At 56.5% G+C, this 21,889-nt stretch overlaps 1 protein-coding gene across 1 annotated transcript in view; it reads right to left on the bottom strand.

Moving 5' to 3' along the window:
* CDH22 (cadherin 22) overlaps positions 1 to 21,889 on the bottom strand; it is a 69,709-nt gene that overhangs the window by 30,909 nt on the left and 16,911 nt on the right. Inside the window, exons 3-5 of the mRNA XM_045833213.1 lie at positions 14,978 to 15,097; positions 6,140 to 6,307; positions 2,116 to 2,309 (exon numbers count right to left, since the gene is read on the bottom strand). Coding sequence (XP_045689169.1) covers positions 2,116 to 2,309; positions 6,140 to 6,307; positions 14,978 to 15,097 — 482 coding nt within the window. The remainder of the gene's footprint in view (positions 1 to 2,115; positions 2,310 to 6,139; positions 6,308 to 14,977; positions 15,098 to 21,889) is intronic.

Genomic DNA, 21,889 nt, shown 5'->3' with positions numbered 1-21,889 from the left:
TGCTTCCCATCAGGGAGAGCTAATGGGTGACCCTCTGACAGATGAGCTCCCTGGCCCTGGGTTGGCTGTCGCCTCCCAAAGGCAACGGCTTAGGGCAGCGATTTTCAACCGGCGCGCTGCAAGGATTTTTTGCAACCTGCAATACCTGGCTATTGAGTCAGGGGCACTGACCTCCTTTCCCTTTGATTGTCAAATGAAGAAAAAAAAAATGACAACAGCCAACACAACACCAGGGGTCCGGTGTGAATGAATCAAAATTATACCTACGTTTTTGTCAGCTCGGCAAAAAATATAATGTATTTTTTGGTGTACCGCGGAATGTTTGTAGTTAGTTTCCGTGTGCCACAAGATGGGAACGGCTGAGAACCGCGGCCTTACAGCAGACAGAAATCGCCGCGGCGGGGCTGCGGCCACCCAGGGGGGGCGGGGTGGGGGAGCTCACAGTACCAGGGTGACCTTTCCTTTGAGCCGGGACTCTCTCCGCCTCTCGGAACCTCCCACCCCCACCTTTTCCGGCAGCAAAAACCGCGCCCCCTCCCCTCCAGTCCTGTTGCCGGGGAAATCAGGATGCAGGGAGGCAGGCCGTGGTCTGGCCTGGGAGTGAGCGATGGGCTCCGGAGCCAGGTCATCCATCAGACCGGGCTCTGCTCCCTGAGCCAGGGCTGGCCTCACAGAGACACCCTAGGCGCCAGTGCTGGAGCCTGTGGGGTGGGGGCGCTGGGTGTGGGGGAAGCAGGAGGAGGAGAGGGGGCTCCATCCCCAGAAGTCCCCAGGCTGGGGGTGGAGCCTGATTCTACCGCTCTGTGATGCTGTGCCTCTCTGGGCCTCCAATTACCCATCTGTGAAGTGGGCTCATCTTAGAGTGAGGACACTCACCGGACAGGGAGATCAGAAGACCAAAAACCACCTACTGCCTGCAAGGGTGGGTTCTGGAGCCTGACTGCCTCGGCCCACGGCCCACGGCCCTACTCTGTTCCGCAAGATGCACGGCCTGCACACCAATTACTGCACTTCTCGGGGCCTATGAAACGGACAGGGATAGCACCTCGGGGAGTGTTGTGGGGATGGAATGAGTTAATGCAAGGAAAGCAGCTGAAGGGTGCCTGGCACATTGTAAACACTTTATTATAAGTATCAGTTATCATCATTATTGTCCTCCGGGAAGTAGCTGAAGAAACTGGCGGTTTTCTCTGTCCTCACACCCTCAAGGCCAGGCAGGTAGAGAGTGAGTCCTAATGTACTTGTAGAGTGAATGAAGGGTCGTCATGGGCAGATGTTTCTGTGGGTCCCCGGGGCAGAGCCCAGGCTGATAGGCACAGAATTAGCGAGACAGGTTTTGGCTAAAGGGGAGGAGAAAGAGCTGGACAGCGGCGGGGAGTGGGCGTCCTGTCCCTGAAGGTGTACAAAGGTCTGCAACCCTCCGAGGGCCAGCAAGGGGGACTCAGACCTCCCATGGGACAGTCTCAAAGGCCGCACAGCCCCGAGTCACCCAACCCAAGGCCAAGTGCTGGGAAGTGGTTTTGCCTCTATTTGAACTCCATCTTCACGTAGGAATCACTGGGTTTGCACTTTTGGCTTCTGGTTTCTGGACAAGCCAGTGGGTGAAGGCTGTTAGACTCGGGAAAGACAGAGCTTGGAGTCATGAGATCTGAGTTCAAATCCCGACTGTACCCCTTATAGGTGTGGCTGTGACCTTGGGCGAGCCCCTTTCCCTCTCCCAGCCTGTTTTCTCACTTGTGAAGATGAGCGTCATTGGTATCTCCGTCGGAGGGAAGGGTGAGGATTAGAGGGAGCGATGCAGGGAGAGGTCCTGGTGCGGACTTGAAGCAGTAGCACATTGTAGTGATTAAAAGCATTGATTTGAATCTGGATTGAATCCTGGCTCTGACACCTAGCTGTGCCACCTTAAACACATCGCTGAACCTCACTGTGCCTCCTTGTCTCATTTGTAAAATGGGAGGGAAAACACCAGCATTTTCCCAGGTTGGTCCTGGGTCTCTGGAAAGACCTAATCCCTGGAGTGGAGTGCAGTAGAGTGGAGTGGAGTGGCTGTCCCAGGCTCCCTGACTCCACCCCCAGGTCCTGCTCCTCCCACCCCTCCTGGGGCTACCCTACCTTCTGCAACAGGATGATGGCCTCCTGAGTGTCGCTGTCCGTGGTAACCTTGAACACATGGCCGCCCGTGCCGCTCTCCTCCTTGAGGTGGTAAGTCATGTCTGTGTTCTCGCCCACATCCGAGTCCTCGGCCTTCACACGTCCCACGGCGGTGCCGATGGGGGCCGACTCCTGAACGCTGAACTGGTACATCTCTGTGGGGGACACGGCTGTGAGCAGGGATGGGGCCAGCCCGTGCCCCGGCTTCCACCAGCTCTAGGGGAGAGGAGAGCGGGGCCCAGTGGGGCTCCAGGGAGGTTAGTGTCTGCAAGGGGCTCCCAGCTTAGCCAGGAAGGTGCTGGGAGAGGCGAATCCTCTGCAGAAACCAAGAGACAGTGCAAAGAGGAGGGCCCTAGATCTGTCCCTGGGCTTACTTGCTGATTAGTTTGGGAACGTGCCTGCAGTTCTTTGGGCCTTGGCTTCCCCATCTGCCCAGTGAGGGCAAGAGAGGAGAACCATGGTCAAGGCTGAAGTTCTGGAGTCAGTCCCGGCTGGGTAATCCTGAGCCTCGAATCCCTCATCTGTAGAATGGGAATAATAATAATAATAGCGTCTCCCTAACCGCATTGTTATCCTGATTCACGTAGCTGACCACGCCTGGAAAATGCCGAGTACAGTGCCTGGCGCATGGCAGCTCCTCAATAAAATGGAACAAATTGTATTAGAATGGTGGGGCTTTATGTTGATGTTTCTGTTTGACACCGATTCCTTCATTTCTACCTATTCATCGAGCAGCTATACCGTCCCAGATGCAGTTTCAGGCCCTGGTTACAGCAACAAGCAAAACAGGCCCAAGTCCCGGTTCTCACAGTCCTTTGCTCTTAATGGGAAGGGAGAGGCGCTAGACACTCACTGCAGGGAGACATGCAGCGTGCAGACGCTGACGGGTACTTCGGGGGAGCATGAAGCAGGAGGCAGGGAGGGGGCTGCTGAGGAAGGTGTGTGCGGTCTAGAAAGGCCTCTAATGAACACAATAAACTAACGAGCAAAACAGAACCGGAGACATGGAAACATGAAGCAGCCTGACAGCCGCCGGAGGAGAAACGAGGGGGGCGGGGAGTGGTGGGAATAAGGGAAGGGACTAGTCAAAGAACATGTTTGAATGGCCCGTGGACACAGGCAATGGGGTGGGGATTGACTGTGGGAGCGGGGGGTGGGCTGGGTGGAGGAGGGCAAAGGGGGGTGGAATTGGGACAACTGTAATGGAATAAACAAGAATTAAAGAAAAAGAAAGATAAGAAAGAAAGGCCTCTCCGAGAAGATGACATTTTTGTAAAAGACTGAGTCAAGTAGATGCTTGGGAAAGAGCATTCCAGACAGAGGAGACAGCAGGTGCAAAGGCCCTGAGGTGGCTGTGATGCCTGGCACGTTTGCGCACTGGCAAGATGACCGTTGTGGCTACGGGGGCGAAACAGATGGAAAACCAGAAGGAACGAGGTCAGATGGAACGAAATGGCACCCTGCCCTCCTCCCAGAGACGAGGTTGAGGAGAAGGTGATTTGCAGGCGAAGCAGGGGCTGTGGGGGTGGGGATTGGCCCCTGGAGGCCCCACACAGGTCTGCTGCCCCTTCTGCGTGGGCTGTGTGCCTCTGATTCATCCGCACACAGTCTCACCCAGCGGGGGGAGGGGGCTCTCTCTCCGAAACACAAGCTGATCGTGGTCTGCCCTGCTGTAACCCCTCGCCTAGCTCCCCACTGCCCTTGGATGGAGTTGTCTAAGCCCCTTGGCCGGCCCCACAAGGAGCGTGCTGCCTGGCTCCGGCTGACAGCTGCAGCCTCATCCTTCCCCAGGCCCCTGACGGCCCCACCCCCGCAGTGGCGTCTGCGGGGCCGAAGTCTCTGCGATTCCTTCAATGTGACTTGCTCTGTCTCTCCTGCAGGCATCATCACCCCTCCGTGTTCTCCTCGCTGCCTTGGCCTCCTCTTTCCCACTCTCCCTTTAGTCTCACAGAATGCGTCCTCTTCCAGGGAGCCCTCCCAGACCTCCGGGCTCCGCTCCTGTGTGCCCAGGGCCCCCCAGCTCATCCCAGTGTGCAGGTGACTGCGGTTCCCTGTTCCGTTTTACTCTCTGTTTCCATCCATCCATTCTCATTCATTCCCCTTCTCTCTCTCTGTCTCTCTCTCCCTCCTGGAAGGCAGGGACCCCATCTCTTATTCATCAGGCATTCTCAGTGCCTGGCAGAACACCAGCCTGTCACAGAAATGAGACATGTGAGGGACCAGTGGGCGAGTGAATGAGAAGCAGTATACACTCACCTGATTAACACAAATGAAAGGACCTGACAATACCAAGTGCTAGCGAGGATGTGGTACAGCGGACACGTGCCTGTCTCTACAGGGGGGACAGTCTGGCTCCATTTAGTGAGGCTGAAGCTATCTCACGAGCCAGCTGTTCTGCTCCACTGTATACACGCTGGGAAATGTGCGCAAAATGGCACTAGGAGACCTGCGGCAATGTTCCCAAGCAGTATCCTCCGCAAAAGCCTCAAGCCAGTAGCATCCCAAATGCCCATCAACAGCGCAATAGTGAAACCACGGACTACTATACGGCGATGAAAATGCATGAGTTACAGCTGCAAGCAGCAGCGCAGGGGTTCACAAACGATACTGAGAGGCAAAACAAACACTTCATATGGTGTGGATCCACTTATGTAAGGTTAAACACGGATGAAATGAAACTCTAATGTTGGGCGATGCAGACACAGGTGCGGGGACCCTGGGGAAAAGCGAGGAGGTGAAGACCGCAAGAGCGGATTCCGGTTAATTCCGGAGGAGGAGTGGGGGGAAAGTCGTGACCAGGAGAGGCCATGTGGACTACTTCTGGGGGCCCGACTGGTGGTTAAAGGAGGGTGAGCTTTACACTGATATTCCACACCTGTCTGTGTGCTATATTTTACAATAAAGAAGTGCTAAAAATAAATAAAGAATGAATAAACAAGAGTTTGCCTGGGGCCCTGGCGTCTTTTCTTCTGTCTGCCCCACCCCTCCCAGCTCAGAGCCAAGGCAGAGCCCAGTGTAGCTGGGAAGAAGACCGGGTGCTCCCTCCCCTTTACCTGGTGCATTGAAGCTTCCCCATAGTGGGCTGGGCTGGGGTGGGGGAGAGGGCAGGGTGGGGGGGGCTGGCTTCCGTTTCAGGCTCCCAGGTGCTGGGGAGCTGGCTCTGCCCACCCAGCTCCTTGTCTGGGCTGCCGCGCTAGGCTGCAGTGACGCCGCGCTCTCAGCTAAGGGATTGGATTCCCTTATCTCGAGGGGGTCAGTCCCCTGTGGCGGGGCCTAATGTGAGAGCAGCAGACCTTGAGTAATGGCTCACCCGATAGGAATCAGCCCGGCTCCCCAGGCATTTAGTCTCTGCCAGCCTTGGCGGCAGCCCCCCGCCCCTCTGCACAGCTCTCAGCCTGAGCCTGGGACAGAGGGGCTGGCGGGGCCCACGGGGAGGTGGGGGGACTGGGCCTGGTAACCCCCATCCACTGCTGTGCCGGGAGAGGCAGAGGGGAGAAAGACCTCGTGATTCAGAAGCACAGAGCCCTGCCCTCCAGGCCCGGAGGAGGAAGGAAGGACTGCCGCTCCAGACTCAGCTTCGCCAGGCATGGTGATGGCCGGGGTACGGCTGCAGCCTCTTTCTGACATGTCCCTGTGTCTGCGCCCCACCCCTTTGCAAGCTTGAGCCCGTGGTAGATCACTGGGGTGTGTGCAAGGGCCGTGAGGGGCTGGGTGGGCGGACAGAGGGTGACTCACCGTCGGCAGGAAGCAAGGTGACGGGTGAGGGGGTAGCCATGTTACTCGGATGTATGGAAAATCAGACAACTCTGGGGACCTTCTTCGCAAGACGCACGAGTGGAAGGGACCTGGGGGAAGTGGCTGGCTTGGGTGGGTAGACAGACAGACAGATGCGTGTCCCTCTTTCAGTGGGGTCAGTGGGTGGCTTCATGGGCTCACGGACAGACACTCAGGCATTGGCTCCTTTGTCCGGGAAGGGCCTACTCACTCTGCGGGAAGCGGGGCGGGTTGTCGTTGACATCGGTGACCACGATGGTGACGGTCGTGGAGCCCGAGAGGCCACCCAGCTGGCCCGCCATGTCTGTGGCTTGGATCACCACCTCGTAGCGCTCCTGGCTCTCGCGGTCAAGGTCAGGCACGGCTGTGCGGATCACACCTGTGGGTGAGGGAGGGTGAGGCCCAGGATGCCCACATCAGCCGCCCGCTGACATGAGACCCCTGCGCAGGCAGAGGCTGGCTCATTCAAGTTCAGGGGGGAGTGCAGACGACACAGCCAGGGCCTCAGTACCGGTGTGGGGCACTCAGCAGCCCCCCCACCCGCATACTCACGCCTGTGCTCGCACAGATATGCTCAGAGGCTCACACGGGTAAGTCACACACTCAATACTCCACACACACACAGTACTCTACCACACACACACACACAACCACCAGATTCATACACACTTTCACACACATACTCACACATGATACATACAGATACACTAGCACACCCCTACTTTTAAACACACACTTTCAAAAACACACTCTCACATGCACAAGCATACCCACACACCCACACACTCACACACGGCACAAAAGCAACAGAACAGACTATGTGGTTTACTAAAACGAGGTGTAGGGACTAGAACCTGCCCCTGGGAGACCCGCCCCACTTTTGAGGCCTCAGCTTCCCCAGGGGAGGGCAAACCCTGAGAATCCCTGCGGGAGCCTGGCCCCTGACTGTCCGATCGCCCTCCTGTCGGCGGCACCGGCCCCGAGCCTGGCTCGGAGCGGCAGCTCGGTGAGTGTTTCACAGAGTGAACTGGACTCATTGCCACACTCAGGTACACTCACTGCGGCATTTCACCTACCTATACACACAGGCTAGGTATGTCTCATATGCTTGCGTGCTGCATACATAAGCACGCATATGTGCTCACGTACACTCATGCACACTAACACGCCCCCCTCCAGGATTACCTCATCCCCGGCCCCCCGGCCCCCGAGACCCTGGCCCCCAGCCTGGCCACAGCTTCTCTCTCTCTGTCCAGGCACTAGCTCATGGCGGCTCAGACAATCCTTCAAGCTGTTAATGGATGCGGGGGTGGAGGGGCCGCAGGAACGGGGTGACTGCAAGATGAATTCTGCTGAGGGGAAGGCTGCGTTTCTTGTGTCTCTGCCAGGGGGAGACGAAGGCGGAGCGGGGAGTTGATGAGGCATTCAGAGCCTCCCCCCATGACTCACTCCAACCTGCCGAGCACCAGGTGGTGACAGGTGGTACCCAGGGCCTGAGCACCAGGTGGAGTCATGCACCAGCAGCCCCGTGATGCGCCCCATAAAACCCAGTCTCTGAGTCCTGATGTCCCCAAGCAGCCTCCCGACTCCAATAAAGGCACTGGGATGGGAGAAGAGGCTGCAGTGTGTGCGTGTGTGTGTGTGCAACTGGGGGAGCCGGGCAGGGGGCCTCTGGGGGGTGGCCGTGCTTGTGTGGGGACCACATGGAGAAATGGCCTGTGTACTCTTCCTAGCAAGGGCCACACAGATCAGTGGCCTCCAGGACTTCTCAGCAGGCCCCCTGCTGACCCCTCCACTGCTGAAACAGGTCTCCCCAAGGAGAGGGGAGTCTTGGAAGCAGAGGAGCTTGGGATCGATCCCAGATCTGCCATTTCAGAGCCATGTGCCTTGAGCACATCCCTTGCCCTCTCTGAAACTCGGTTTCCTCGTCTGTAAAAGGGGACGACCACAATACTTCCCCAGGGGGCAGGATTCCTCCGCCTCAGCGCTCCAGGCGTTCTGGCAGGACGATTCTGCCCACTAGGCGGCGCCAGCAGCACCCCGCCCACCACCCCCAGTTCCAAAAATGCCGTCAGACACTGTCAAATGGCCTGGGGGCAAACTCAGCCGAGACTCACTGGTGCCCAGTTTCATCTCGCGAGAACTGCATGTGACAATGACAGTCGTCAGTGATGTGCCTGGACTCTCTCTGTACCTGCCACTGTATCAGGCACCTAAGTGACCCGTCTCATTCACTCCTCTCATCCCCCCCGTGATGAAGGTGCTGTGATTGTCCCCACTTTACGGATGGGGACACGGAGGCACAGGGAGGCTAAGTACTCGCCCGAAGTCTCACATGTAGAGAGCGCACAGCCAGGATCCAAGCAGGCACTGCGGGGCCCGAGTCGCACCGTGCTGCTGGCACGCAGTAGGAAGGAGGGTCCCGACCTCGCCTGCCTGAGTCCCCTGCTCCACCCACCACCGGGTGCAAGGGCAGATCTGGGGCCTCTGGCAGAGGGGTGCCATTTGTGTGGTTTCATCTCAGCTTCTGGAATATTCTCCTTGCTTTTCTCGGTCCTAATCAGGCAAAGCACCGTTGCAATCGTGCAGCAGGTCCTGCATGGCCCACCCCCCACTTCTGGCGCCTCAACACTGTGATTGTGAGGGGCGCCCTCTGGGGGGCGGGGCAGGGCCCAGGGCTGTTAGCTGCTGAGTGTCTGCAGCTGATCTGTTAGCAGCAGCAACCCTGGACAGTGGGGACTGTACTGGGGGAAGGTGGGCCTGGGGTTCCTCCACCTTGGTGCAGGGGTGGAGGGGGGGCGTGGAAGGAGGAAAAGAGCAGAAGGAACAAAAGAGGAGAAGATAAAAGATGAAGGCGAGAGAGGGAAGGAGAGAGAGAAGAAAGGGAAGCCGAGGAGGAGACAGACGGAAACCTGGTGGGAGGAGGGAGAGAGACAAGAGGAGACACCCACGTGGAGACAGAGGTGGGGAGGGGTCCGGAGGGAGGGAGACCTGGAGAGAGAGAGGAAGAGAGAAGGGGTGAGGGGAGCAGGAATGCTGGAGAGGAGTCTACGCCCAGGTGGAGACAGAAAGAGGCAGACCAATGGAGACTCGGAGAGACCTGGAGAGAGGCAAATGGAAATAGTGAAACAGACATTCTCACGGACAAGGGACAGGCAGAGGAGAAACAGGGTGGGGGCAGGGAGGAACGGAGAGGGCAGACGGACGGACGGACTGCTGGGGCAGTGGCCGCCAGCTGCAGACAGGGGGCCCTGAGTGGACCAGGTGGGAAGGCAGGGAGTGGGGCTGCCTCGCGGAGCACTGGCCGAGTGCTGAGCCCTGTGCGTGTCACTTTCCATCGGGCACCTCACGGAATTCAGGGAGGCTGATGACGGGATCGGGGCCACCGTGCAGCCCCAGCTCTGAGTGGGGCTTGCAGCAGGGGGCTGGCTGACACCCACACCTGTGGGTGAGGAGCCACGCTCAAGAGCCCGGCCTGTGGGCCGGCCCTGCCACTGCCAGCTCCAGAGGGACTGGGGACACTGAACTCTTCTCTTTTGGAAGCTGGTGCTAAGGCCTTGAGTGTATGATCAGGTGCCATGTCTGGGTGACTGGGAGGCAGATCCCCAGAGGCCATGGTGCATCTGGGCCCTGCCTCAGGGTTACACTCGGTGGTAGGTTGCTATGGTAACAGCTCCCAGGGAACCACATCTCCGGAATCCACGCCATGGGTCATCTCCGCCCACACCGACAATGGCCTGGGCCACGCTACTTGCTTTGACCAATGGGACCTCAGCAAGTGTGACAAAAGCGAGGCTTGCTAAGCCCTTGTGTGCTGGGGACCTGTCCTCTTTGGACCCTGAGACCACCACACTGTGAAGAAGCCCAGAACGAGAGGCTATGGGGAGAGAGGGCCAGCCGTGCCAGCTGTCCCGGCTGACCTGCCAGCTGACTGCTACCGCGTGCTGACCCCAGAAAGCCCACACAATTATGACAAATAAGAAATTATTGCTGTGTGAAGCCACCACATTTCGGGTTTGTTAGATAGCAGTAGATAGCTGACAGAGAAATTGAGTTCCTGGGCCTGTTCCTCTCCTGGGCGCGCTTCTGCAGCTGCATTTAGCAGGCAGGTCAGCTGGCTGGAAGGCCCGAGGTGGCCTGAGGCCCATGTCTGGCAGTTGACCCTGGCTGTCACGGGGCCTCCTCTCGTCCCCCAGCAGGCTGAGCTGGCTTCCTTATAGGGCGGTCTCAGGACCATGTTCCAGGACAGAGAGTGAAAGGTTCAAGGTCTCTTAAGGCCCAATCTGAGAATTTCTAGAGCATCACTTCTGCTACATTCCGTTGGCCAAAGCAGCCACAAGGCTGGCCTGGGTTTAAGGGGTGGGAGGAAGGGCAGTTACTTTACTCTGAGGCCGGTCTGGGGGTGAGAAGAGTCGACGGCATGTTTTCCTACCTGCTCCCCACTCTGCCCCCCGATGCTGGGAGGAGCGCCCTGGAGGCTGGTGTGCTTATGGGGGTGTGGGGTGGAATTCCCAAATCAGCCCATGAAATTGTTCTCGAAACCTTCTGGCTCCGCAAATTCATTCACTCACTTGTTAGTCCCTTAATGTGGGCCTACTGGGTGCAGGGGCTACAGAATCAAATCTGAGGCAGTGCAAAAAGGGGGGACTTCAGAGTCGGACAGATATCATTCAAGACTTCTTTCCGCCTTTTACATGCTATCTGACCTCGGGGCAAGTTCTGGAGTCACCCCGAGCCTCAGTTTCCTATTCCGTAAAATGGGGACACCCAGTTAGTAGGGCTGTCGGGAGGGTGAAATGAGACGAAGCTTCCGGGAGCAGGTCTCATATTTTGGGGATGGCTCGCTGACTCCCCCTCCTCAAGTCCCGGGTGGGTGCCCACAGGTAAGTGCCACGAGGCAGAGATCCACATTGGCCTTGGTCATCGTCTTATCTATAGAGCCTGGCACATAGTAGGTGTTCAATAAGCATTTTTGACCACCTGACGTTCTCCCACAGCCTCTCTGTCCCTCCTCCCACTTAGAAGATGCTCAGCAAAGATTGGTGTCATTCTCTCCCTGGGAAACGGGCATCTCTAGGCCAGGCGAGAATTTTCAGCGGATGTTTTGAGGTCTCTGCGCGAGTCTTTCTATTCTTGCCGGGGGCGGCAGTGGGCGGGGCTGGCAATCAGAACCTGGCCTCCGCGGGCCCCCCGCAGCTTCCCCCTCACCCATCGCCCTCTGTTCCAGCTGTTGCCCTCATCACCTCTGCTGTCCCCTCCGAGCGCTGCAGAAGGGGCCCCGGAGTCCAAGGGACGGCTCATTAGCCCGTAAATGCCATCCCTGTCGCCCCTGTAGGGGGCTGGCTGGCAGGCCTGGCCTTTAAAACGGGCACGTTAATCCCTCCCCCGGCGCTGGGCCTCGCGGTGCCCCGCCCCCTCCCGCCCCTCACACCTTCCTCCCAGGCCCTGTCCGGCTCTGCTCCCCGCGCTCTGCACAGCGAGAACAGACTGTACCTCGCGGTGGCTGCTAAATATAGCCCCGCACCAGCGGAATATTCCCGGCTGGGGAAGCGGGGCTGGGGCTGGGAAAGGCACCGGCGGCTCCTGCAGCGGGGCTGAAGGCTCGGGGAGGGAAGTGCGGTCCTTCCTGGGAAGTGTCCACAGAGGCCCTTTCAGACGAGGAGCACGGAGGGACCCCAGTTAACAAGGACCCCACCGACACCTCGGCCTGCCTCGCCTGGTGCCCACTCTCCGGCTTCTTAGGAACTGACTCTTTCTGCTCTTCCAGGCTCCTTGGCTCCTCACCTGCCCCTCCCTCCGGACCCTCTGCCGTGGGGGATGCTCTTCCCTGGGACCCGGCTGTCCTCCTCACTCTCTCCGAGCCTGGTTCTTCATCTGCCCGCCCCTGCCACCTCCCACACTCGGTCCTGGGCCCTGCCTTATGGCTAGGTTTTGTCTCTTCCTCTCCTTCCCACCAAAAGCTGATCAACGCTCAGGGCCCCACCTCCTCAGGCTCCATCATCATCGTCATGTCCTTCATCCCTTTGGTTTCCCTTCATATGCCAAGTATTGCGCTGAACTCTTCACACGCTTGCTGTTTCCTTGGAAGCTCTCTCTCCTGGGTGCCGAGTGGCTCCCACCCCCACTTCCTTGAGGTCTCAGTCCTCGGGTCAGCTCCCCAGCAAGGCTGCTCCTGACTTCTTCATCCGAGCCTCTCCCCTCATCCTGCTTTCTGTTTCTTCCTAGCACGCATTGCTACTGGACATTCCGTGGTATGTTGATAAGCTATCCCCAGCTCTGTGAGGGCAAGCTCTTGGATTTGCCCCCCCCTCCCCGCCATATTCCTAGATCCTAGAACAGAGCTGGGCACATGGAAGGTGCGCAACCAGGAGTTGCTGAATGAATGAGTGAACTCTCCCATTGCACCCTCACAACAAGCTCGTGAGATGGGTGTGATTATTCCTTCCGCGCACCTGGCGGAACCAAAGTTTACAGAGCCGCGACCGCCCTTGGAGCTTCGAGCCCCTATTTCAGACGGACTGCTAGATGTTCCGGACGTTTCTCCACATTCCTCCTCCTGTTTCTGCAGATGGGGCCCCTTCCCATCCCAGGCCCCAAAGTTAGGGACCCCTGGGTTCCTCCCTCAACCCGCTCCCTTGCATTCATCTAGGCCCCCGAGGTTTGCCCTCTCAGGGTCTCGCTCTCAGCCCTCAGACTCCCTCCTCAGCACCCCACTAACCCTCACACCCAGTCCTACATTATCTCTGCACCCCCCCCCCCCCAACTAGATGAAGCAGCTTACAGAGTCTGGGTGGATGCCAAGGGGTGCAGGATCTGGGTTTTGTCCCTCAGGACTCTCTCTACTGGGCACCCCAGGTGCCTGGGTCTCCCCGAATTCTACCCCTGCCTCTGAGCCATGCGATACAGCAGCAGCCTGAGGGATCTTGTTAAAATGAAAACCCGAGCATGTCACTTCCCTGCTTCAAAGTCATCAATGAACCCAACGTGCTGGCGGGGAGGAGGGGCACCCAGCTCCCTGGTGTGTGGCTCTCAGGAGAACAAGCTGGTACATGCTGGCATTATCTCTCCAGATCCCGAGTAAATGCACGTGGTCTTTGATCCAGCCGCTCCACTTCCTGAAAATAATCTTGCAGAAATACTCCCACATGCACACCAAATGATATATGTACGAGGTTATTCACTGTAGCATTGTTCGTTGTAGCAAAAGATTGGAAAGAGCATAAGTGTCCATCAACAGGGGACTGGTGAAACAAATTCTTGTGTATCCACCACAGCTGTTGAATAAAAGAATGGGAAAGCTCTGTGTGTACTGATATGAAATAATCTTCAAGATGTATTGGTAAGCAAAAAAGGCAAGCAGTGTGTATGGTGTGTTATAGCTACCATTTGTGTAAAAAAAAATAAAACAAATCCATATACTTCTTTCCTCGTACATGTATAGAATGGCTCTGGAAAGATGCAGGAGGAAATTACACTGGTTGCCTTGGAGACACAGACTGGGTGGGTGGGGGGCTGGGAGGGGTAAAGAATTGCCACTGAATGCCTGTTTGGACTTTTTGAGTTTTGAACCTTGAAATACATTTTCTACTTAAAAGAATAAGTTAGTTTTCAAATGAGTGAGTCCAAGATCTTGTTGGCTATATATACCGACAGGCTATCTTGGGGGCTGCAATTACCGGGGGTGGAGGCAGAAAGCATTTGCTCTCTTTCTTCCTCTTTTGGACGTTTCTTTAATGTTTCAACGTTCTCTAAAATGTATTAGTTTGGCAACGAGGAAAAAGTAAAAATATTATATGTAACAAAATACAACTACAACTGTGCTCCTAGACTGGAATTCTGAGCCCCTCTCCAAACAAAACAAAACAAACACACAAACAGAAACCCAAATGCAGCTCCATCGAATACCCCTCCGTCCTCCACCGCCCTGAGAATAAGCTCCAAGCTCTCCAACTCGCTTACACTGAGCGCGCCAGGCCCTGGCCAGCCTCCCTGCACCGCTTCTCCACACGCGCGCTCCTCCCGTCCTGAGTCGCTTACAATTCCCCTCATGCCTCAGGATGCTCTCATCCTCCCAGTTTTGCCTGCACCATGCCCTCTGCCTGGAATGCCCTTCTCCGCATCTCCGTCTAGCCAAGACCTTCTTATCCTTTGGAGGTGCTGCTACCGCCGCCGAGAACCTTGCGTCTTAAATCTTAAATGCCCGCGCTTAAGCCTGCCCCCCTCCCCCCACCCGGCTGTGAGCCCCATTATAGCACTTGTCCCCTCCTCTCCCCGGGACCACGCGAGCACCAACCCCGGAGCTGGCAGCCACTCCCGGCTGTGCGACCCCCACGCCCCGAGAGCCACTTCACGTCTCTGAGCCTCAGGCTCCTCCCTCCGTGCGCCCTGCCGCTCTGGCAGGGCCACTCCGAGACTAGCCAGGTTCTGACCTCAGAGTGAAGGTGGGGGTGCCGCACCCTCGTTTGGTGGCGTTGGGGGGAGGGCAAATAAGCAAAGAAGAAAACAAATTCTGTCTTTCCGTCTGAATTTGAACGGAGCCCTCACAGCTGCTGAAAAGGTGCCCTTCACCAGCCGACCTCCTCCAAACTACACTCAGGACACGCCCGCCTCCGTTTAGGTCCAAGGACAGGGGGCTGCTTCGTCCGGACCTCCCAAGTCCTTCCGGAGCGCCCGCAGTGGCCGCCTCCTGCCTTCGTTTTTCTGCCAATCTCGCAGGGGCCGCCACCGCCTTCTTTTCTGTTTCTCAGTCCTCCCCTCTTCCAGCTCCACCCTTGGGTCTCCCGCAGCGAGCAAAATGCTTCCGTGTGCTCTGCCCTACCCTCGGTGCCACGTGGTTGGAAGGCTGAGAGCAGACCTCTGGGTGCTGTCCTCCGTCCACGGCCCACCCCCACCGGCCCCGCCCCTGGTGCCACCCGTCTGTTCCCCCCCAGGCCCCGCCCTGTAGCCCCGCCCCGTGACCGCACCCCTTGGGGCCCCGCCCCTGGTGCCACTCATGTGTCTCCCCAAGCCCCGCCCCTGAGACCGCACCCCTTGTGGCCCCGCCCCTCACCGGTCTTGGGGTCCACCGTGAAGTGGTTCTCTCCATCCAGCACGCTGTAAACCAGTCGAGCGCTGCTGCCGTATGTCGGGTCATCCGCATCCGAGGCCATCACCTGCATCACCGATGTGCCTGGGCCCGGGGGACCAAGCAACACTGGGGTCACCTGCGGCCGCCGAGCTCCTCCTCCCCACCCCTCCCTACCCCTGAGGAAGCTGGCAGAGGAGGCCCAGGCTGGAGGTCACAGAAGCCAGTCCCTTCACAGTCCCCATCGCCACACTGACCCCCACCCAGCCTGCTCCCTGACCAGGGGCCTTCCTGGTGACTGGCACAGGAATGGACCTGGGTTCAAGCCTCCCTTCCCTGGTTCCCAGCCCAGGACTCAGCGGAGGGCGGCCTCTCCGCATCTGTTTCCTCTTCAGCCAAATGCGGAAGATTCTAGTCCTGGGCTCACGAGGGAATGCACTCTGAACTCTCCACGCAGAGCGGGCTCAGGGCAGTCTCTCCGTGGGTGGTGGCCATGGTCACGTTCACCAGTTAAGGTCCCGAGAGTCAGGGTCAGAGCCAGGACTGGAAACCAGGCACCTGATTCCCAAGAGAGGGGTCTTCCACCCACCCCAGCCCGTCTGGCTTTCTCAGGGGAATTCTGCCTCCTTCCTCCGCACACCCCCCGCCCCCTCGCTTCCCCCATCCCCACCCCTGTCCCGCCACAGGGTGGGGGAGTGGGGGATGAGCGGGCAGCCAGGAAGGATCACCAGGTTCATTGGAGGCTCGGAGGCCGGTATCTCCTGGGCCCTGGGGAAGGGGCGTGGCAGTGCCCAACTTGCCCTTTGGGAAGCAGCTGGCTGTGGGCCTGGTGCCCCTCTCGCCCCTCCCCACGCCCTGCCCACATGAGCCCTGCCCCCAGGCACACACACTTCTCCTCATGCTCTGCACGTAGGCTGCTGGGGAGAGTATAAATTGGATAAAAGTCCATCAAAGAGCGGCAATTAAGTTATTGATTTTCGACGCTGCCTCATTAAACTGGGAGCTTCTCTCGGCCTGTCCCAGAGATGGCTCTAATTTGACATCATGTTCAATTTGACAAAAGCAGGGCTTGGGACGTGAGGCTGGACAGGACGGGTGGTGAGGGTGAGGGTGGGGGAGGGGCTAAGGGGGGACAGGGAAGCCATGCGGTCTCTCTGAACCTTTCCAGAAAGTAGGGGCCAAGGTGAAAGATCAAGAGAGAGCCTTGGGGGCTCAGGATATGACCCAAGGGGGTGAGGACTCAGACCTCGCTTCAAGGAGAAGCTCTCTTCTGCGTGCCCTGCTGGTGAGAGAGTGAGGCCCCGCACGCCGAGGAGCGGAGTGGGGCCCTCTTGGGGCTGGCCGGGCTCTCCGGGTCAGCAGGGCGGTGCGCAGGGAGGGGAGACCAGCTCGCTGCCGGGCTAATGAGGGAGGCTTTGGGAATGCTACTGCGGCAGTTCTGCGAAGCCGGCCTGCCGCCCGCCGCTCCCGCCTCCAGCCCGGGGCCCTCGATCATTCCAGACAGACACATGTATTTATTTTTCCCTCTTTTGCATTTCTCATTTCCCTGTGGTGTCCTCCCTCCCATCACGAGCCTCTTCAACCTGCCCTGCAATGCACCTCTCTCTTTGGTGGCTCCAGCTCCATGCCAACCAGGGTTTCCAGGAGAAGGTGAGGAAGAGGTTTGGGCAAGCCCCCTCCCTCTTGATGGTTGGGGCCCAGGGGTCCCCTGTTCAGGGCCAAGGGAATGATCCCAGGTGTCTCCACCCCCTTATACAGAGAGAGGAGAAAGGAATACACTATTGAATGCTCTTTACATGCCTGGCTTCACCAGGCACTTACATTCATCATCTCCAATCCTCACAGCATCCCTGAGAGGTGGAATGGGTCCCTTCTAATTACAGGGGAGGGAACAGGTAAAAGAGCAGAAGTGGTTTGACGGAGGGCACAGACTGAGGACGTGGTGGGATTTGAACTCAGGACTCTCTGAGGTCAAAGTCCTTCTGGGTAGCCGAGTCAGTACAGGTGCAGTGACTCTGGGGGCTGGTGGCCTGATGCACTGAATCACAATCAGTATGACTCTGCCACTTCTTTCCAGTTTGACCTTGGGCATATCACAAACCCCTTTGTCCCTCCATTTTCTCACTTGTGATATTAGGATGATAGTACTACCAAACTCTTGGGATCTGTTTCAGAACTCAAATAGATTTCCCTTTTCAGTACCGAGCACAGTATCTAAACCTTGCTAAGGACTCAGTAAATGCAGGTTGTTGTCAAATCAGGAGGTGCTGCCAGCCAGGCTACAATGGCACAATCACGCCCCTCTCACAGACATGCTGAATTGGAAGAAGAAAGATACATAAAGCATTAGGCTCACGGTGAGTGCTCAGTAAACAGTGGCTGTTGTAACTGTTATGAGAGGCTCTCCCCGCCACTCCCCTCTGCCTGTTTTCCCCCACCCCCCACTCTGGGTAACGCACGATACCAGACTGAGTGACTCCCCAGGGATATGGCTGTTCCCTCTCTTGCTCTCTCTCTCTCTCCCTCCCTCCCCTTCCTTCCTTCCCTCCCAGGGACTCCCTCGGGGATGATGGAGTCATTTCCCAATCTGGGATTCTTTATTGCAGCCATTACAGTTAATGCCAACACGTGGGGATGGTGAAGGGTCAGTGATTCACAACTGGTTCCCCGGGACCCACACCCCTTCCACCTTCTTCACAAGTCAGCAGCTCCCCAGAACTGACAGACAGAATGGTGCCAGGCTTGCGGTGGCTGGGGGACCACCTTGAGGTCACCCCTCCTAGGTTCAGCAGTTTGAGTTTTACAATGCCCTGTCACGTCCATTCTCTCCTTCAGTCCTCACGTCATCTCTGTGATGGGATGCAATGGTCCACTGGGACATGCTTAGCCATCAGCCCCGGGGGCTGGGGCAGCACGGAGGAATGCCCTGCTTTGTAGTGTCTGCGAATTCCATGGTGTAAAGACTCCCACCATGGCCAATTTGAAGCTACCAGTGTGATATCAAGAGGCTCACAAAGCTCCTGAAAGTCAATACTTGGCTCTTGTGAGCTGATACAAGATGAGTCCAGTACAATCCTGTATTATTCCCACTTTACAGATGAAGAAACTGTTACGCATCGTGAAAAGTGAAACTGTGAATTAATGATGAGTAATAATGAAACCCATCATTATATATCATTATTTAATGATAGTGGCACTTATCAATGATGACTTTGTGCTGGATATTGATAAGCCCTTTATATGTATTATCTTATGGAATTTATATAATACAGCCTTGAAATAAACTCTATCAGGATTTCCACTTTACACCCTGGCTGGTGTAGCTCAGTGGATTGAGTGTGGGCTGCGAACCAAAGCATCGCAGATTCGATTCCCAGTCAGGGCACATGCCTGGGTTACAGGCCATGGCCCCCAGCAACCGCACATTGATGTTTCTCTCTCTCTCTCTTTCTCCCTCCCTTCCCTCTCTAAAAATAAATAAATAAAATCTTTTTTAAAAATCTTAAAAAAAGATTTCCACTATACAAATGAGGAAATGGAGGATGAGCAAAGTAATGAAACACTTCATGCCTTAATTTCCTCCTTTGTGAAGCGAGGGTGATAGTACCACCACACTGTCAGGACTACTGCAAAAGAAACAGATTTCCACGTTCAGAACCAAGGACAGAGCCTGGCTAAATTCTCCTGGCAAGGAAATCGGAAGGGTACGATTCAAACCCAAATGGACCAGATGTCAAAACCCACATGTAAAAAGCGGGTCAAAGGACAAGAAGTACACAGAAAGCAAGAGAGAGGAGATTCAGAGAAAGGAGAGGGAGGGAAAAGGCGAGGAGTGGCAAGGAGTTGTACTGAGCCTTCTCCCTCCTCAACAGCTTGCTCAAGCCCAGACTTCCAGAGGCCGGGATGCGCTGTTCGCTGTCCATGGTGCTGCGAGCCAGCCCTTCTGCTACCTGAGGTTAAGCGCCAAAGTCCAGGCTGCCATGGTTGCCCACGTGATTCTTGGACGAACGGGATCTCAGAGCCCAGGGCTCCACATGGAGTGTGAGATATGGAAAGGCTGGTCCTGGGAGAGCACAGAAACCGGTGGTTCTCAGCCTGGCTGCACATTAGAATCTCTTAGGAGCTATAAAATAAAACTGATGCTGAGCCCCATCCCGGACCAATTCAGTAGGGCTCTCTTGGGGTGGAGCACAGGCAGGGGCATTTTAAAACTCTCCCACAGTGATTCTAAAGGGCATCCCAGGCTAAGAACTGATGCCCTAGACACAACCCCTGATAGAACTTGGTGAGGAAACGGAGTCACAGAGGCGGAATGACTTTCCCAAGGTTACATCATTAGTACATGGCAGGAAAATATCCAAACACAGGTCTGGGTAGCCAGCCTGTCGCCCACCGGGGTGCACTGTCCCTGTGCTGAGGCTGACACCCAGAAGGAAGCAGCAAGGATGGTGCAGAGTTCCTCCCAGGCAAAACAGGCAGGAGAAGTTCGACATCCTGAGAGGAGGTAACCCTCACACCTCCATGGAGACTATGTGGGCTTTGGCATCAGAGAGACTTGGGTTCAGATCACACCACTTCTTCACTCTGTGCCTTGGCCAAGCCTTCCCTCCTGTCGGACCTATTTCCCCGTCTGAAACTTGGGGGGGTGCCATTCTGCCCCCCCGCCCAGAGATGCTACGAGGACTCAAGTGGATAGATTTAAGAAGACAGACGTATAGTAGGTGCTCCATCACAGTTATTCCTTTCTCCTCTCTCTGTATGGTCCGAAGATCTCTGAGCCCATGCCCCTGGCCTTGAATAGAAGATCCCTGGGCAACAGTATCACAAGGATGGGGCTGGCCCACCCCTCATCTGTGGTTTGTCTGGGCGGCTCTGACACGGCTCACCATGGAGCCAGAACTGGAACCCAAGTCTTGACTCCCAGGCCAGAATTCTTTCCTTTCTTGTCCCTTCATGCTTGCTATGTGTGGGGCCCAACTGAGATCTGAGTGTGGGCTCCAGGACCCTCAGGAGAAGCCCCAGCTGGCTCAGGGAGGAGGCGGTGGTGCTATGGGGACTGGAGACATAAATTCTCATTCCGGCCTTGTCCTCGGTTACGGGAAAACTGTCTGACCTGACGGGGCCTCAGTTCCCCTTCTGTGAAATGGAGATAAGGCTTTATCTTTCCTGCCTCATTGGGCGAGGAAGACGCCTTAATGAGATGAAAGAGATGAAACACTTTGGAAAAGAACAGAGTCCTCCACCGAGGTGACCAAGTGTCATTATTATGAAGATGTTTGTAATTATGATTCTCCTGCCTCTTCCCTGCCTCCCCGCGCTGCCCTGCTGGGCCCGGGAAACCCTCGGCTTGCATTTAGCTTCTCAAACATTTATAAAAAATGAGTCCCGCCCCCTGCTGCTGCCAGAACTGCTTGGAATGCTTTCTATTAAAAATTAAAAACCACTTGTCGAGTCCCTGGGAATGCTCAGATTACACAGGAAACAAGCCCCTTCTCCAGCTCCCCCCTCGCCGCCCCCACCAACTCCCTTTTTGATCATCACTTATAATGCGCGTGCTGGGCTGGCCTCCACCCCTCTTCCGCTGCCCAGCCAGGGCGGCCTAATGTAGATGAATGAGGCACCGGAGACGCAGGCAAGTGGCTGCACCGGAGGGGGAGGTCGCAGGGTGGAGAGGGAGGAGGCAGGCCCGGCGACAAGTGACAGAGAAAGAGGCACAGGGGATGGGCCGAGAAAGTGGGCCAGAGACAGAGGGACCAGGGGCAGTGGGAAGACAGAGATACCAAGACACAAAGGGAGAGATTAGGACAGAGACGGAGGGATGAGGGTTGGAGAGGCCGGGATGCATGGAGACAGAAGAAAAGTGGGACAGAGACCATGCGACAGAGAGAGGTAGGAACACAGAGATGAAGTTGGAAAGTAGAGTTATATAGAGACAGGGACAGACGGAGACACGCGAAAAGCAGGAGGAGAGTGGGAGAGAGTGGGAGGGGACGAGGGGAAGAAAGGCGATTCCGGCTTGATGGGGTCAGGGCCCCGCTGTGTCACCAACACTTCTCTCAGGTCTCCAGGGAGCTCCAGAACACCATTTCCTCACCCCTCCTCTGCTCGTGGGTCCCGGCCATGGGCTCGGCCATGCAGGCAGCTGTTGAGTGTGTGTGTGTGTGTGTGTGTGTGTGTGTGTGTGTGTCCAATCCACCCCTTGCCATCCCAAAGGGAGACCTATATGCTCTTCCATTCTCTCCACATTTAGATGGGGTGCTCTGTCCCTGGCTGGCATGGCTCAGTGGATTGAGTGCCAGCCTGTGAACCAAAGGATCACTGGTTTGATTCCCAGTCAGGGCACATGTTTGGGTTTCGGGCCAAGTCCCCAGTAGGGGCCACTTGAGAGGCAACTGCACACTGATGTTTCTCTCCCTCTCTCTCTCTTTCTCTTCCTCCCTTTCCCTCCCTAAAAATAAATAAATAAAATCTTTTTAAAAAGGCACTAAACAGGGCGCTCTGGTAAGTTGTCTGGCCACCTTGTTTGTTTGGGCCAGTGACATCCTAAGTGTCTGCAAGAGTGTCCCTCTGCCAGTTGCAGAAAGCAAAAAAAAATGTTTGCTTTTATTTCAGTTCCATTCAGTCACCCAGTATCTACAGAGCACCCTCTATGTGCTAGACCCTTGAGAGCAGGGTGGTGGCTCTGTCACCTCTGTCCCCCCTGCCACAGTGGGGGGCCTCTGCAGGGCCTGGCACAGAGAGTGTGCTCACGTGTGTTGCGTGATTGTTGACGGGCAAGACAAAGAAAGACGCAGGTGCACTCCTTCCTGTTCGGATCGCCTGGGCCGCGCGGCACTCCTAGAGGCCAGGGCCTCTGTTGCTGTCTGCCGCCGCTTCCCACCAGAAACCTCCTGTCCC

This window comes from Phyllostomus hastatus, unplaced genomic scaffold (assembly GCF_019186645.2).
Source record: "Phyllostomus hastatus isolate PE091 unplaced genomic scaffold, TTU_PhHast_1.1 phas_contig_17, whole genome shotgun sequence".
Classification (NCBI taxonomy): domain Eukaryota; kingdom Metazoa; phylum Chordata; class Mammalia; order Chiroptera; family Phyllostomidae; genus Phyllostomus; species Phyllostomus hastatus.
This window is presented reverse-complemented; position numbering and strand designations above follow the sequence as displayed.